At 50.4% G+C, this 17,594-nt stretch overlaps 1 protein-coding gene across 4 annotated transcripts in view; it reads left to right on the top strand.

Annotated features, from left to right (window-relative positions):
- The first annotated feature begins 2,005 nt into the window (after nt 1-2,005).
- Nucleotides 2,006-17,594, top strand: part of LOC116944702 (charged multivesicular body protein 7) — a 31,941-nt gene continuing 16,352 nt past the window's right edge. Inside the window, exons 1-6 of one of the 4 annotated variants that reach the window (XM_076068383.1) lie at nt 2,016-2,335; nt 8,513-8,665; nt 10,152-10,765; nt 11,717-11,891; nt 13,682-13,861; nt 14,134-14,267. In XM_076068383.1, coding sequence (XP_075924498.1) covers nt 10,296-10,765; nt 11,717-11,891; nt 13,682-13,861; nt 14,134-14,267 — 959 coding nt within the window. In that variant the 5' untranslated portion in view covers nt 2,016-2,335; nt 8,513-8,665; nt 10,152-10,295. Of the gene's footprint in view, nt 2,336-2,482; nt 8,008-8,512; nt 8,666-10,151; nt 10,766-11,716; nt 11,892-13,681; nt 13,862-14,133; nt 14,268-17,594 lie in introns of those variants that run through there. The other 3 variants (XM_032958495.2, XM_032958492.2, XM_076068382.1) reach the window with 3 other exon arrangements.

Genomic DNA, 17,594 nt, shown 5'->3' with positions numbered 1-17,594 from the left:
ATGAGTGATGGGTGGATGGGTTGATGAGTGGGCGGGTGAGTTGAGTTGGTGAGTGATTGGGCGGGTTGATGAGTGGCTAGGTGAGTGGTTTAAATGCTCGAGTGGGTGAGTTTGAGTGGTCGAGATGAGAACAGAGAGACAATCGGAGTCGCGTTCACAAGAGAGACCCCGGGGAGTGAGTCCGCTGCCAGTCGAGGCGTGTATCCCACTCAACTACAACGCTCAACCGAGTGAGGTTAAAATAAGAAGAGGCTTTATCCTTTCTGACAATAAAACGGGTGTTAAGATGTTCGAACACCAAGTAAGATACCTTTTGCAAGGCATCAAGTCTGCATTAACCACACGCAACTTGTGGCAAAACATGACAACATGCTCTAATAAGAAATAATATGATCACGACTGTTCGATCGCAACACAAGCAATCGTCTACAGGTGAGAGAGAGAGAGAGAAAGCTGCTAAGACAAGGTCTTATATAGGCCTGAGATGGGTGCATCAAGGTAGTTTGGTGGAGCTAGAGATGGTCCAACCACAGAGGCTGGGGCGGTGGACACCCAGCCTGTCAATACAAAGACATCCAACCTAGTAATGAAACTCAGAGTCGGTTAACATCGCTGGAAAGGATGGAAACATCATAGCAAGTTAAAACTTTACCTGGTTAATCACGTCCTTCCAATGATTGCTCAATTTGTACCCATCTTCTCGGTTGAAGTTGTGTCTATGTTTATATATCTAAGTGGCTTCATGAACAAATCTTTGATAATAGCCAGTGGGTTTGCAGAGTACCTTCGTCGAACGCAGGTTCAAAGAAAATAACTAAAAGCTACGACGTTTCGATCGCAACACAAGCATTTGCTGACGGACGCTTGTGTTGCGATCGAATTGTCGTAGTTTTTTGTTATTTTCTTTGAACCTATCTACGCGACTTTACCAAAAGACCCAAGAATATGCAGTCCTTACCTTAACTATGTTTTGGTATTTTGCCAGGTAAGGCCCACTGAGCTATGTAGCTCTTTTCAGAAGCGACCTGGCCATCACAAATGACAGCTGGTTCGTCATCATCATCATGTGGACATTTATAGCAGCCAAATACCGGCAGAACATCTGGGCAGTTCTCACCAGTTCAAGAGAGGCTGGCTCCGCTGGTGAGAACTCGAATGTCGAAACGGTGCAGAGTTGTGCCGCTGATAAGAGGCACTCCCAGCAGGAAGGCTGTGGAGTGGGTGATGGGATGGGTAAAGCATCGCCTGTGTGTGTGTGGGAAAACGCGTGCGTGTGATGGAGGCGTTGTATGTTATTGTTAAATAATCATGTATCCAGGGGAGCCACTCCGTGTGACCCTGTTTCAGGAGGGTCCTGCCGCCGCTACAATAGGGTTTTTTATTTGTAAGATGTGCTCAGCTAATTCACAATGATCTGTTTATTATTCACGTGGGGTGGAAACCCACGCCGAGCGCAGCAGCGATCCACCCCCATACAGATGGAAACAGATCGCGATTAGACCACTGTCTGTACTGCCGTCTCTTGGCGAGGCATGGCAAGGCAGGTTGCGGAACATCTGCGTGCGATCCATCGACCCTCGCTTGCATTACACAGGTGTGCATAGCCACCAGCCCGCTCGGGATTCATCTCGATGATTCGCGCGCTCACGAAGAAGGCCCGCGGCCCGAAACGTCGCGGTGTCGCCCTTGCGGCGGTTCCCTCCCTCGCCAAGATGGCGGCGGTGGAGTCGCGCCGGTGACGTCACGGGGTGGGCGACCCGCGAGGGGCGGGGCAGAGTCACCCCCCGACCCCCGGATCGATTAATGGCATCGAACCAGGCCCGTTGCATCGATTCAGGAATCGCGCCGCAATCGCAACGCGAAAGTTCAATCCCCCGCCCAGCGGTGATTAATAATCAATTCGTGATTAATAATCAATTCGTGCATCGCTGCGAGATTGAATCCGCCAGGATCGATTGCTGCGAAGTCGGTGCGCGGCGGCTTCCGGTTCCTCGCGTCCTCCGCGATTCAATTCCGCCCACATTTTTAACTCGACTACGATTCCATCCGGGGTTTGGATTGTCCCCGCTACCGCTGTTGCCGTCGCGCTCCGCGGGAAACCGCAGGCGCGGGCGCTGTGGACGGGAAAGCGCCGCTCGCGTCACGAACCGCGAGAAGGCGACCCCACGGCGGACAACGGCGTTCCCATACTCGGGCGCGACGATTCTGACAGGCTGACGACTCCACAAACCATGGAATCGGATCGCATAAAGCGGATCCGGATCCCTGCGAGAAGGAACCGGACCGTGGGCTCCGGGTCGTGGATAAAGAGAGAAGTGATGATGGTGATGATGATGTAGGTGATGGTGATGTTGGTGATGTAGGTGGTGATGGTGATGTAGGTGGTGATGGTGATGTAGGTGGTGAAAGTGATGTAGGTGACGGTGATGTAGGTGATGGTGATGGTGGTGATGGTGATGTAGGTGGTGATGGTGATGTAAGTGATGGTGATGTAGGTGATGGTGATGTAGGTGATGATGGTGATGTAAGTGATGGTGATGTAGGTGGTGATGGTGATGTAGGTGATGGTGATGTAGGTGGTGATGATGTAGGTGATGGTGATGTAGGTGATGGTGATGTAGGTGATGGTGATGTAGGTTGTGATGATGTAGGTGCTGATGATGTAGGTGATGGTGATGTAGGTGGTGATGGTGATGTAGGTGGTGATGTAGGTGATGATGATGTAGGTGATGATGATGTAGGTGATTGTGATGTAGGTGATTGTGATGTAGGTGATTGTGATGTAGGTGGTGATGTAGGTGATGGTGATGTAGGTGATGGTGATGTAGGTGGTGATGGTGATGTAGGTGGTGAAAGTGATGTAGGTGGTGATGATGTAGGTGATGGTGATGTAGGTGATGGTGATGTAGGTGATGGTGATGTAGGTGATGGTGATGTAGGTGGTGATGGTGATGTAGGTGGTGATAGTGATGTAAGTGATGGTGATGGTTATGTAGGTGGTGATGGTGATGTAAGTGATGGTGATGTAGGTGATGGTGATGTAGGTGGTGATGGTGATTTAAGTGGTGGTGATGGTGATGTAGGTGGTGATGGTGATGTAGGTGATGGTGATGTAGGTGATGGTGATGTAGGTGATGGTGATGTAGGTGGTGATGATGTAGGTGATGGTGATGTAGGTGATGGTGATGTAGGTGATGATGTAGGTGATGATGTAGGTGATGATGTAGGTGATGGTGATGTAGGTGATGGTGATGTAGGTGATGGTGATGTAGGTGATGTAGGTGATGGTGATGTAGGTGATGATGGTGATGGTGATGTAGGTGATGGTGATGTAGGTGGTGATGATGATGTAGGTGATGGTGATGTAGGTGATGGTGATGTAGGTGATGGTGATGTATGTGATGTAGATGGTGATGTAGATGTAAGGGATGGTGATGTAGGTGGTGATGGTGATGTAAGTGATGGTGATGTAGGTGGTGATGTAGGTGGTGATGGTGATGTAAGTGATGGTGATGTAGGTGGTGATGGTGATGTAAGTGATGGTGATGTAGGTGGTGATAGTGATGTAAGTGATGGTGATGGTTATGTAGGTGGTGATGGTGATGTAAGTGATGGTGATGTAGGTGGTGATGGTGATGTAGGTGGTGATGGTGATTTAAGTGGTGGTGATGGTGATGTAGGTGGTGATGGTGATGTAGGTTATGGTGATGTAGGTGGAGATGGTGATGTAGGTGGTGATGTAGGTGATGTAGGTGATGATGGTGATGTAGGAGGTGATAGTGATGTAAGTGATGGTGATGTATGTGATGGTGATGTTTATGTAGGTGGTGATGGTGATGTAAGTGATGTAGGTGGTGATGGTGATGTAGGTGGTGATGTAAGTGATGTAGGTGGTGATGGTGATGTAGGTGGTGATGGTGATGTAGGTGGTGATGGTGATGTAGGTGGTGATGGTGATGTAGGTGATGGTGATGTAAGTGATGGTGATGTAGGTGGTGATGGTGATGTAGGTGGTGATGGTGATGTAGGTGGTGATGGTGATGTAGGTGGTGATGGTGATGTAGGTGGTGATGTCAATGTAGATGGTGATGTAGGTGATGGTGATGTGGGTGATGGTGATATAGGTGGTGGTGATGTAAGTGATGGTGATGTAGGTGTGATGGTGATGTAGGTGATGGCGATGTAGGTGGTGATGGTGATGTAGGTGGTGATGGCGATGTAGGTGGTGATGGTGATGTAGGTGATGGTGATGTAAGTGATGGTGATGTAGGTGGAGATGTGATGTAGGTGGTGGTGATGTAAGTGATGGTGATTTAGGTGGTGGTGGTGATGTAGGTGGTGATGGTGATGTAAGTGATGGTGATGTAGGTGGTGATGATGTAGGTGGTGATGATGTAGGTGGTGATGATGTAGGTGGTGATGGTGATGTAGGTGGTGATGATGTAAGTGATGGTGATGTAGGTGGTGATGGTGATCTAAGTGATGGTGATGTAGGTGATGGTGATGTAAGTGATGGTGATGTAGGTGGTGATGGTGATGTAAGTGATGGTGATGTAGGTGATGGTGATGTAGGTGATGGTGATGTAGGTGATGGTGATGTAGGTGGTGATGGTGATGTAGGTGGTGATGGCGATGTAGGTGGTGATGGTGATGTAGGTTATGGTGATGTAGGTGGAGATGGTGATGTAGGTGGTGATGTAGGTGATGTAGGTGATGATGGTGATGTAGGAGGTGATAGTGATGTAAGTGATGGTGATGTATGTGATGGTGATGTTTATGTAGGTGGTGATGGTGATGTAAGTGATGTAGGTGGTGATGGTGATGTAAGTGATGTAGGTGGTGATGGTGATGTAGGTGGTGATGGTGATGTAGGTGGTGATGGTGATGTAGGTGATGGTGATGTAGGTGGTGATGGTGATGTAGGTGGTGATGGTGATGTAGGTGGTGATGGTGATGTAGGTGGTGATGGTGATGTAGGTGGTGATGGCGATGTAGGTGGTGATGTCAATGTAGATGGTGATGTAGGTGATGGTGATGTGGGTGATGGTGATGTAGGTGGTGGTGATGTAAGTGATGGTGATGTAGGTGTGATGGTGATGTAGGTGATGGCGATGTAGGTGGTGATGGTGATGTAGGTGGTGATGGCGATGTAGGTGGTGATGGTGATGTAGGTGATGGTGATGTAAGTGATTGTGATGTAGGTGGTGGTGATGTAAGTGATGGTGATTTAGGTGGTGGTGGTGATGTAGGTGGTGATGGTGATGTAAGTGATGGTGATGTAGGTGGTGATGATGTAGGTGGTGATGATGTAGGTGGTGATGATGTAGGTGGTGATGGTGATGTAGGTGGTGATGATGTAAGTGATGGTGATGTAGGTGGTGATGGTGATCTAAGTGATGGTGATGTAGGTGATGGTGATGTAGGTGATGGTGATGTAAGTGATGGTGATGTAGGTGGTGATGGTGATGTAAGTGATGGTGATGTAGGTGATGGTGATGTAGGTGATGGTGATGTAGGTGATGGTGATGTAGGTGGTGGTGATGTAGGTGGTGATGGTGATGTAGGTGGTGATGGCGATGTAGGTGGTGATGTTGATGTAGGTGGTGATGGTGATGATGGTGATGTAGGTGGTGGTGATGTAGGTGTGATGGTGATGTAGGTGATGGTGATGTAAGTGATGGTGATGTAGGTGGTGATGGTGATGTAGGTGATGGTGATGTAAGTGATGGTGATGTAAGTGATGGTGATGTAGGTGGTGATGTGATGTAGGTGGTGGTGATGTAAGTGATGGTGATTTAGGTGGTGGTGATGTAAGTGATGGTGATGTAGGTGGTGATGGTGATGTAAGTGATGGTGATGTAGGTGGTGATGGTGATGTAGGTGGTGATGGCGATGTAGGTGGTGATGTCGATGTAGGTGGTGATGGTGATGATGGTGATGTAGGTGATGGTGATGTGGGTGGTGGTGATGCAGGTGGTGGTGATGTAAGTGATGGTGATGTAGGTGTGATGGTGATGTAGGTGATGGTGATGTAAGTGATGGTGATGTAGGTGGTGATGGTGATGTAGGTGGTGATGGTGATATAGGTGGTGGTGATGGAAGTGATGGTGATGTAGGTGGTGGTGATGTAGGTGGTGGTGATGTAAGTGATGGTGATGTAAGTGATGGTGATATAGGTGGTGATGGTGATGTAGGTGGTGATGGTGATGTAGGTGATGGTGATGTAGGTGGTGATGTGATGTAGGTGGTGGTGATGTAGGTGGTGGTGATGTAAGTGATGGTGATTTAGGTGGTGGTGATGTAGGTGGTGATGGTGATGTAAGTGATGATGATGTAGGTGGTGATGGTGATGTAGGTGGTGATGATGTAGGTGGTGATGATGTAGGTGGTGATGATGTAAGTGATGGTGATGTAGGTGGTGATGGTGATCTAAGTGATGGTGATGTAGGTGATGGTGATGTAGGTGTGATGGTGATGTAAGTGATGGTGATGTAAGTGGTGATGGTGATGTAAGTGATGGTGATGTAGGTGATGGTGATGTAGGTGGTGATGGTGATGTAGGTGGTGATGGTGATGGAAGTGATGGTGATGTAGGTGGTGGTGATGTAAGTGATGGTGATGTAAGTGATGGTGATATAGGTGGTGATGGTGATATAGGTGGTGATGGTGATGTAGGTGGTGATGGTGATGTAAGTGATGGTGATGTAGGTGGTGATGTGATATAGGTGGTGGTGATGTAAGTGATGGTGATTTAGGTGGTGATGATGTAAGTGATGGTGATGTAGGTGGTGATGGTGATGTAAGTGATGGTGATGTAGGTGGTGATGGTGATGTAAGTGATGATGATGTAGGTGGTGATGGTGATGTAGGTGGTGATGATGTAGATGGTGATGGCGATGTAGGTTGTGATGATGTAGGTGGTGATGATGTAGATGGTGGTGTAGGTGGTGATGATGATGTAGGTGATGGTGATATAAGTGATGGTGATGTAGGTGGTGATGGTGATGGGAGGTGATGGTGATGTAGGTGGTGATGATGTAAGTGACGGTGATGTAAGTGATGGTGATGTAAGTGATGGTGATGTAGGTGGTGGTGATATAAGTGATGGTGATGTAGGTGGTGGTGATGGTGATATAAGTGATGGGTGATGTAAGTGATGGTGATGTGATGGTGATTAAAGTGATTTTGATGTAGGTGGTGATGGTGATGTAGGTGGTGATGATGATGTAGGTGCTGGTGTTGTAAGTGATGGTGATGTAAGTGATGGTGATGTAAGTGGTGGTGAGGTAGGTGGTGGCGATGGTGATATAAGTGATGGTGATGTTGGTGGTGATGTAAGTGATCGTGATGTAAGTGGTGATGTAGGTGGTGGTGATGTAGGCGGTGATGTGATGTAGGTGGTGATGGTGATGTAGGTGATGGCGATCTAGGTGGTGGTGGTGATGTATGTGATGGTGATTTAGGTGGTGGTGATGCAGGCGGTGGTGGTGTAAGTGATGCTGATGTAGGTGGTGGTAATGTATGGTGATATAGGTGGTGATGTAAGTGTTGGTGATGTAAGTGAAGGTGATGTAGGTGGTGGTAATGTAAATGATGGTGATGTAGGTGGTGGTAATGTAAGTGATGGTGATTTAGGTGGTGGTGATGTAGGTGGTGATGGTGATCGAGTCGTTGGTGGTGATGTAGGTGGTGGTGATGTAAGTGGTGGTGATGGTGATGTAAGTGATGGTGATGTAGGTGGTGAGGTTGAGGTAGGTGGTGGTGGTGATGATGATGTAGGTGGTGATGATGGTGGTGGTGGTAATGGAGTGATGTGGTACAAGAGGATGTGAAGCTGAGTGGACTTGCCGAAGACTGGAACCAGCGATGTCAAGATCGGCCTCTGGAGGAGGCTCGTGAAGGACGCTACTGGGTAGTTGGAGGCCGTCGCCCTCCAACAACAACGGAGGGCAGAGAAGCGACACAACAATGAGCGGAGCGCCGGGCAGCTAGAATTCAGTTGGCACAGTGGGTACAGCTGGTGCATCGGCCACTCATCTGTCAGTCAACCCATGGTACCTGCTGAACCTGTCCCATGACCTCCTGTCGGTGAACCTTGGACACTTCACCTGGCCTCAAAGTGCACATAGCCTGGCACAGGCGCCGTAGTGACGTCACCGTCACTTAGTGGCAAATGGCGGTTTTTGGTATTGGTGATGAGGCGATGATTCACGTCATGGTGACAATGTAGGCGATGGTGGTGATGTAAATGAGGGTGATGTAAGTGATGGTGGTGATGATGTAGATGATGGTGGTGATAAGGTGATGATAAGGTGATGATCGTGGTGATATATTTGATGATGATGATGGTGGGGATGATGTAGGTGATGGTGGTGTGCCGGGAAAGGTCCTGGCAAGGATTATGCAACATCGCCTTGCTCGGCATGCTGAGGAGAGGCTTGTAGAGCCTCAATGTGGTTTCGGGAAAGGGTGGTCCTGCACGGATGCCATATTTTCTGTCTGTCTGCTACAGCAGAGGTTTAGGGAATTCCAACAAGACCTACATCTCTGCTTTATTGACCTGGTCAAGGCCTATGATACCACCAGTAGGCCTGGACTCTGGGTTGTTCTTCGTGCTTCGGAGTCCCTGACCCTCTGCTCACGATCATTAAGGACCTTCATGATGGTGAGCGGGCCCGGGTAAAACTACGTGGCTGGGAGTCGGAGCCATTCACTGTACACCTTGGGGTGCGACAGGGATGTCTTCTGGCTCCCACATTATTTAACATCTATTTTGACCACATAGTTCGTGAGGCCTTCAATAGCTGTACTGGAGGAATTTCCATCTGGTAATCGCTGCTCACTCAGAGGAGGAGTTGGAGGCGCTGCTGCTAAACCTGGAGCTTACCACTAAGAGGTGGGGCCTTACCATCAGCTCCACCAAAATTAAGCACCTGCCAGGGTATTTTGTACCATCGGATACTCCACCCCCACAACTCCCAATTGGTGATGGAGCAGTTGTGGAGAGAGTGGAGAGTTTCCCATATCTGGGCAGTGTGCTTATGACCGGCTCCGGTTTAACAGCAGAGGTCTCACTCCGAATGAGTTGAGCGGCATTATCTTTTCATCGGTTACGTAACGCTGTGTGGAAGCTACCTGGTCTGTCGCTCCGCACGAAGCTTCAGGTCTTTTTGGCCACAGTCATTCCCTCCCTTATCTACGCTTGCGAAACGTGGACCCCCCTAATGGAACATCTTTGCCGTTTAGAAACATTTAGGCTGGCCTGCCTACGATCCATCCTGGGTTTAAGCAGGCTGGATTGTGTGAGCAGCTCACAAATCCTTGAAAGATCTGGACAAAGTCCCATTGGTGAGCTCCTCCGTCAGGCAAGGCTGCGTTGGCTGGGCCATGTAGCCCGCATGCCAAGTCACCGCATTCCTAAACAGCTTTTGTTTGGCTGGATCGAGGGGGCTAAACGGGCGCAGCACGGGCTAGAGAAGAGATGGAGTGATGTGGTACAGGAGGATGTGGAGCTAGTACCTGTGGTCTCAAGATCGGCCTCTGTGGAGAAGGCTCCTGAAGGACACTACTGGGCAATTGGAGGCAGTCACTCTCCAACAACAACGAAGGGGGGAGGAGCGACGCTGACACCAACGAGTGGAGCGCCGGGTGGCTAAAGCACAGAACGTTGGCACAGTAGGGGGCACAGGTGGTGCATCAGCCAGTCGTCTCAGTCGACCCGTGGCACCTGTTTCTACCCCGTGACCTGCCAGCGGGCGTTCGACACTTCACATGGCCTCAACGTGCACCTAGCCTGGCACAAGCGTCGTGGTGATGTCACCGCCACCTAGTGGCGAATGGCGATTGTTGTTGGTGATGGTGGTGTAAGGGATTGTAATGAAGGGGATGGTGATTTTAATGTTGATGTTGATGGTGATGTTGAGGTGTGTTGCAGGTGATGATGGTGATTTTCCAGGTTATGGTAATGACAATGATAATGTTTTTGCAGTCACGGTGTTGATTTTGCTGTTAATGTAAGTGATGTGGTTGGTGATGTCGGTGGAGGTTGATGTATGTGCTGATGATGTTGGTATCATTGCTGATGTTGCAGGTATGTGAGTGTTGTGATGTTGCTAGTGATGTTAATTTCTGTGATGTGCGTGGTGATGTAGGTGATGTGAGGTGATGACACCAGCGCACAACTGCAGACTCCAGATCCCACATAGCGTCTCCTGCGGATAGAGTGTCTGGTTCAGAACAATTCACCCGATCTACACAGATCATCTGTTCTGGACAGAACATCGCTTCTGGACCGAATGATCGGTCCAGATAAAATGTACGATCCAGCTGGCTCACCGGTCCGCTCACCACCAAGCTCACCGATCAGCCCACCAGCCTGCCACACGGCTGACTCACCCGTCCACTCGGCTCGCTCACCCGTCCACTTGGCTCGCATTGTAGTAAGCTCCCCGGCCAAACCACCAGCAGTCCACTCGCCAGTCGGCCTACCGGTGAGCTCGCCAGCTTGCGACAGTGATGAGGCAGCGGTGGCAGTGACGCCGTGGCCGGATGAGGAGCGGCGCCGAGTGCTGTTTGCGGCATTCAAGGCGGCGCGCGCCGTGAACCCGGCCGACTGGGACGGACGGCTGAGGTTCTGGCGCGAGCGCATGGTGGGTGAGGCGCGGGCGAGCGGCGACGCGGCGCTGTCGCTGGCACGGCTGCAGCATCGCTACGCCGACCCGCGGCCGCCCCTCGGCCTCGCCACCGTGCTGCGTGAGATGATGCGGTGAGCGGCCGGAAAACGGCGGCGAGATGTGGTGGTGGTGGGGATGGTGATGGTGGTGAGAGGTGGTGGTGATGGGGATAGTGATGATGGTGGAGGTTTTTAAGGTGGTGGTGTAGGTATACACCCTTATGTGTGTTGTGTTTGAGCTGTACACACTGTTGTGTGTGCTGTACACACTATACACGTGTGTGTGTGCGCTGTACATACTCTGTGGGGAGCGATAGTGTAGCGGTTAGCACGCTGCGCTATGAACCTGGCGACCCGGGTTCGATTCCCGCTCACGGTCAACACCAGTGACGATTATCTGAACCGGTCCCGGGCCTCCCCTAGGTCGACTCAGCCTCAAATGAGTACCTGGGGTGGTGTGTAAATATCGCCACTAGGGAGACAAAGGCGGTCGGGCGTGGTGCTGGCCACCCACCCCCTCGTGTACCGTTCCGGCCTTCATAGGTGCTCGCTAACAGCACTTGCCCCTACAGTCTGTTAAGGCTATATGGGGGATCTTTTGATCTTTGTACATACTCTGCGTGTTGTGTATATGTCGTGTAATCATGCAGTCTGTTCCCAAGGACAATGACCTCTTGCATTTGGACCGGTAATCATTCGGCACCTCGCACGTCCTCATCATTGGTTCTTATGAGTTCACCTGTAATCACACGGTCGTTAGGTTTGGTTCCTGTGAGTTTGCGTGTAACTTAGCAGGACTGGCATTTGAATGACATAGAGATCACATCACGGCCAGTGGGTTGCTATAAATTTCCACGTGATATTCCATTTTTTTAGCAGTCATTTGCAGACAACAGGTCGCTTCTGGAAAAGAGCTACATAGCACAGTGGGCCCTACCTTGTAAAATAAAAGTTTAGTTTAGTTCACACTGCGTTATGTCGGCTGTATACATACTCTTTGTGGTGTGTGTGGTGTACACACTATGTGGCGTGTGCGGTGTGCAGGGAGGGGGCACTGGTACGTGAGTCGGAGATGGGGGGGGGCGCGGGGCATGGCTGGTTGTGGGGGGCGGGGCGCCTCGCCCTCACTCCGCTGAGATGGGCGCGTGACTCGTTGCTAGGTGGCCGTGGTGACGTAATCGCACCCGACGAGTGCCTTATTCTGCCCAGCGTCGTCGAGGTAACTGTCGTGGTAACCTCGGTGCAGTTGCAGTGTGATGTCATGCATCACGATGTGTGTTACCAGGTGTGGTGTTGAGTCTGGTTGTTCTGGTTGTGAGTGTGGTGGTATTATGACGAGTGTGTTTGAGCGCAGTTGAGTGGTTGTGAGTGGTTGTGTTATAATGAACGCGGTTGTGAGCGCGGTTGTATTGTGACGAGTTTATGAGCGCAGTTGAGTGGTTTTGAGTGTGTTATGACGAGTGTGGTTTGAATATGGTTGTATTATGACGAGTTTTTATGAGCGCAGTTATTTGGTTGTGAGTGAGAATAGCTTTTCCCCTTTTTTTCTGGCAACAAAACAGGTGTTAAGATGTTAAAACACCAAACTGAAACCTTTTACAAGGAATCATGTCTGCATTAACCACAATGCTTGTGGTCAGACGTGCGCCTTTTGGCGTCCTCTGGTCTAACACCGTTTTGAGACTAAGCTCAAAAGAAAGCGGTCTCTGGTGTGGACCAATTAGTTTCAAAGACAATGCATTTATTATCAGTGTTTTTTTTTGCATTCTGACCACAAGCATTGTGGTTAATCAGCATCAGAATCATAAAGGGTTTTATTCGCCATGTAAGTTCACACCGACAGGGAATTTACTTTGGCAGGATGGTGCATACATTCAACATATAGGAATATAACATCTTAAATAAGTTTTAAACAAGCCTTACTATAATAAGGGTTAAAAGTCTAACACCAAGGGGATGAAGTATATAAAATTAAATAAATATCGAATATAAAATAGCTTTAAGATATAATTTAAAAATAAAAAATACAAATAGGGTAACATAGTTAATATCGGTAAGGTGTCGTTATGTAGATCAAATGTTAAAAACAGTGTTAGCCCTTGGCCTTGTTTAACAGGCCAGCAGCAGATGGGAAGAAACTGTTTTTATGGCGTGAGGTTTTGGTCCTGATGGACCGAAGCCTTCTGCCGGAGGGGAGTAGCTGAAACAGAGAGTGTCCAGGGTGGGAGAAATCGGCCATAATCTTCCTCGCTCGTCTCATGGACCTTGTCGTGTGCAGGTCCTCGAGGGTTGGTAGATTGCAGGCAATTACCTTCTCAGCAGTGTGGATGATACGCTGCAGTCTGCTCTTGTCCTTGGCAGTGGCAGCAGCGTACCAGACGGTTATGGAGGAGGTGAGGATGGATTCAATGATCGCTGTATAGAATTGCACCATCATTGTCTTTGGCAGGTTGAATTTCTTCAGCTGCCGTAGAAAGTACATCCTCTGTTGAGCTTTCTTGGTGAGGGAGCTGATGTTCAATTCCCACTTGAGGTCCCGGGAGAGAATAGTGCAGACATGATTCCTTGTAACAGGTTTCAGTTTGGTGTTTTAACATCTTAACACCTGTTTTGTTGCCAGAAAAAAGGGGAAAACCTATTCTCATATTTTGGTACTGGCAAAGGAGGTCCCATGATTTGGTTGTGAATGCGGTGTGTTATGGCGAACGCGGTTATGAGCGTGGTTGTGAGTGTGGTTGTATTATGATGAGTGCTTATGAGCGCAGTTGAGTGGTTTTGGGTGTGATGACGAGCGTGGTTGTGCGTGTGGTTGTATTATGACGAGTGTTTATGAGCGCAGTTGATTGGTTGTGTTATGACAAGTGTGGTTGTGAGTGGTTGTGTTATGACGAGCGCAGTTGTGAGTGTGATTGTTATGGCGAGCGTGGTTATGAGTTTGATTGCGAGTGTGGTTATGTTATGACAAGTGTGGTTGTGTTATAACGAGCGTGGCTGTGCGCGTGGTTGCAGGAGGCGGTGAGTGCGGTGCTGGCTTGGCGGGCTGGCCGGCCCCACGCTGCTGCGGTCGCTGTGCGGTTGAGCGCCATGGTTGAGGCGGCCGTCTGGCCGAATGAGGCGACGCTGTGCATGGCTCTTCGAGTCCTGCAGCAACGGCAGCAGCTCACCACACTCACCATTGATGGCGTGGAGGTCAGGAACTCCTCACCACACAGCTGCCCACACAGCTCACCATAGTAACCACGCACTTTGCACACTCACTACTTATTACACTTGCCACTCAATCAGCACGCTCACCATCAACCATATTCAGGCGAGCAAAGCCTCATCACTTCACCTGGAGAGGTACAGGTGTGGTGGCTGTTGTGGCGGTCGTGATTGATGTGGTTGTGATTGTTGTGCTTGTGTAAGCGTGTGCGTTTGTGATGGTTGCAGTTGTTTTGGTTGTTGTGGCTGTGGTGTAGGTGGTAAAGTTTGCGGCGCCAGGTGCGGTGCACGCACCGCCGCTGTCTCCTGTGGACGTCGGCGTCATGAAGCTGGAAATGGCGCAGGGGCTGCTGGGAGCACGGGCTCACGCTCAGAGACAGAGGGCGCACACGTGAGTACAACAACAACAACCGCCATTCGCCACTAAGTGGCAGTGACGTCACCACGATGCTTGTGCCAGCTATGTGCACGTTGAGGCAGGAGGTCCTGGGGCAGACCTAGGTGCCACGGGTCGACTGACTGAGATGACTGGTTGATGCACCACCTGTGCCCCCTACTGTGCCAACCTGCTGTGCTTTAGCCACCCGGCGCTCTGCTCGTTGGTGTCAGCGTCGCTCCTCCCCCCTCCGTTGTTGTTGGAGAGCGACTACCTCCAACTGCCCAGTAGTGTCCTTCAGGAGCCTTCTCCACAGAGGCCGATCTTGACACCGCAAGTACTAGCTCCAAATCCTCTGTACCACATCACTCCATCTCTTCTCTCGCCCGTGCCGCACTCGTTTAGCCCCCTCTATCCGGCCGAACAAAAGCTGTTTAGGCATGCGGTGACTGGGCATGCGGGCTATATGACCCAATGCAGCCTTGCCTGCCGGAGGAGCTCACCGATGGGACTTTGTCCAGATCTTTCACGGATTTGTGAGCTCACACAATCCAGCTCGGTTAAACCCAGGATGGATCGTAGGCAGGCCAGCCTAAATGTTTCTCACCGGCAAAGATGTTCCATTAGGGGGGGGTCCATGTTTTGCAAGCGTAGAGAAGGGTGGGAATGACCGTGGCCGAGAAGACCGGAAGCTTCGTGTGGAGCAACAGACCAGGTAGCTTCCACGCAGCGTTACACAACCGATGAAAGGATAATGCCGCTCGACTGATTCGGAGTGAGACCTCTGCTGTTAAACCGGAACTGGTCATGAGCACACTGCCCAGGTATGGGAAACTCTCCACTCTCTCCACAACTGCCCCATCACTAATCGGGAGTTGTGGGGATGGTGGAGTGTCCGATGATACAAAAAACCCAGGCAGGTGCTAGTTTTGGTTGGGCTGATGGTAAGGCCCCACCTCTTAGTGGCACGCTTCAGGTTCAGCAGCGCCTCCAACTTCTCCTCTGAGTGAGCGGCAATTACTAGATCATGGGCATACATAATGGGGTTGACCAATAGGGAGCCATGCCTTGACCGCACCCGGACATTGTATCTGTACCAGATGGAAATTCCTCCGGTATAGCCATCAACGGCTTCACGAACTATGTGGTCAAAATAGATGTTAAATAATGTGGGAGCCAGAGGACATCCCTGCCGCACCTCAAGGTGTACGTCGAATGGCTCCGACTCCCGGCCACGTAGTTTTATCTGGGCCCGCTCACCATCATGAAGGTCCTTAATGATCGAGCAGAGGGTCAGGGACTCGAAAAGCACGAAGAATACCCCAGAGCCCAGGCCTACTGATGGTATCATAGGCCTTGACCAGGTCAATAAAGCAGAGCTGTAGGTCTTATTGGAATTCCCTACACCTCTTCTGTAGCAGACGGACAGAAAATATGGCATCTGTGCAGGACCGCCCTTTCCTGAAACTGCTTTGGGGCTCCGCAAGCCTCTCCTCAGCGTGCCTGGCAAGGCGATGTTGAATAATCCTTGCCAGGATCTTTCCCGGCACACTGAGGAGTGAAATGCCTCTATAGTTGTTAGTCTGTGCGGTCCCCCTTCTTAAAGAGGGGGACCACCAGGGTATCCTTCCAATCCTGTGGAACCTGTCCAGTGGTCCAGACTGTTATGATGTCTTGTAGGGCAGTCTGCACAAACGCCACCCTCAGCATTTCGCTTGGGAGATCATCTCTGCCAAGTGCCTTTCCTCGTCTCAGACTCCAGTTTGCTTTTAGTATTTCCTCAACAGATGGCACCTCAGCCAGCCACTCACAGTGGGTGACTTCCAATATTTGAGACACCGCAGCCTCAGCAGTGTTAGCTCCACTTTGTCCCATGATGTTTTCCATGCCGAGGGATTTCCCCTCCCCCAGGACTTCACAGAAATGCTCAGCAAATCTGGGGGTCGGAGATTGGATCACCGTTTTTTTCCCCTAATGATGGTAATAGGTGTGGTGCTGCAGGTTACTTTTTTGATGGAGTTAAATAGTGATTTGTGATCGTGGGCCATTGAGGCAGACTCCATCTCCTCAGCAACCTGCGACCACCACCCATCCTTGCAGCGCCTCACAGCTCTTAGAACCTCCGAGCGAAGACTGCGGTATGCCTCCTCATTCTGACGTGAGATGCCATAGACGATGAGAGTGGGCCTGTCACTTTTTCGCAACCAGCCTGAACACCTCCTCTCTCAGCCAGGGTATCTGGGGAGGTCTGGACCGTGTACCCAAAGCAGCCATTGCAGCTGCATGAGCCACAGTCCTAAACCTCGCCCATTTCCCCTCGACATCTGGAGGAGTGGGGGACGATGCCAACCCCAGCCGCAAGCAATGATTAAATTTTCGCTTGCAACTTACATCAGCTAGTTGAGACCAGGCCACCTTGGGTTTGAATGGGGTCTTGGGTTTACACCCACCACCGGAGTGGAAGAATGGCAGGCGCATCTTACAGATGATAAGTCGATGGCCAGTGAGCAGATCAGCTCCACGGTATGTCCTGGTGTCAAGGACATAGGCCCGCATCCGCTGTTCCGTCACTACGTAGTCCAGCTAATGTTCTTGTTTGGACCCGGCATGCATCCATGATGTTGTGTGTATGCGCCGATGCCGGAACAGCGTGGTGGTTATTACAAGCCTATGGGCTGGACAAAAATCTAGCAGCCTCCTACCATTGTTATTGAGCTGATCTGGCCCATGCCTTCCAATCACTCCAGACCAGGTGCCAGCATCATGACCAACTCGGGCATTGAAGTCGCCCAACAGGATGACCCAGTTTAGTTAGCACCTGTGACAGGAGGTCATAGAAGCCATCTGAATCATCGGCCTTGCCTGCATCCCTCCACGGATGTTCGTCTTTGGTGGAGGCATAAGTAACCACGACCACCACGACCACCACTCCTTGCCTCCGGTTAATGAGAAGGCGAGCCCAAAGTAGTTTGGGGCTTACCGTTTCCGACACCTCACCGCCACACTCCAAAGCCCCCTTCATTCTTTTGTTCAGAAGAAGAACCACTCCCTGTTGTTTGGCAGTCTCCTGCCCCGAGTAGAGGACTGTCCACCCCTCATGGTGGCAGGAGCCAGAGCCGGTCCACCGGACCTCCTGAATACCACAGAGATCCAGGCGGTACCGGTCCTGCTCCCAACAGAGGAGTTGCAGCCTCTCCTCCGCAGTGAGCATTCGAACATTCCACGTCGCCACCCTTAGTGCTTTTTAGTTGTTTCTGGAGGACCCCCGAGGGTAAAGATTCAAACTCCTGCCTCCGGCACAAGCTTATTAATTTTATACGTGGTTTTGTGCTGATTAATTGA

The sequence above is a fragment of the Petromyzon marinus genome, chromosome 21 (assembly GCF_048934315.1).
Source record: "Petromyzon marinus isolate PM22_M1 ecotype Great Lakes invasive population chromosome 21, UKy_Petmar_22M1.pri1.0, whole genome shotgun sequence".
NCBI lineage: Eukaryota > Metazoa > Chordata > Hyperoartia > Petromyzontiformes > Petromyzontidae > Petromyzon > Petromyzon marinus.
The sequence above is the reverse complement of the archived record's forward strand: the minus strand, read 5'-3'. Positions and strand labels throughout refer to the sequence as shown.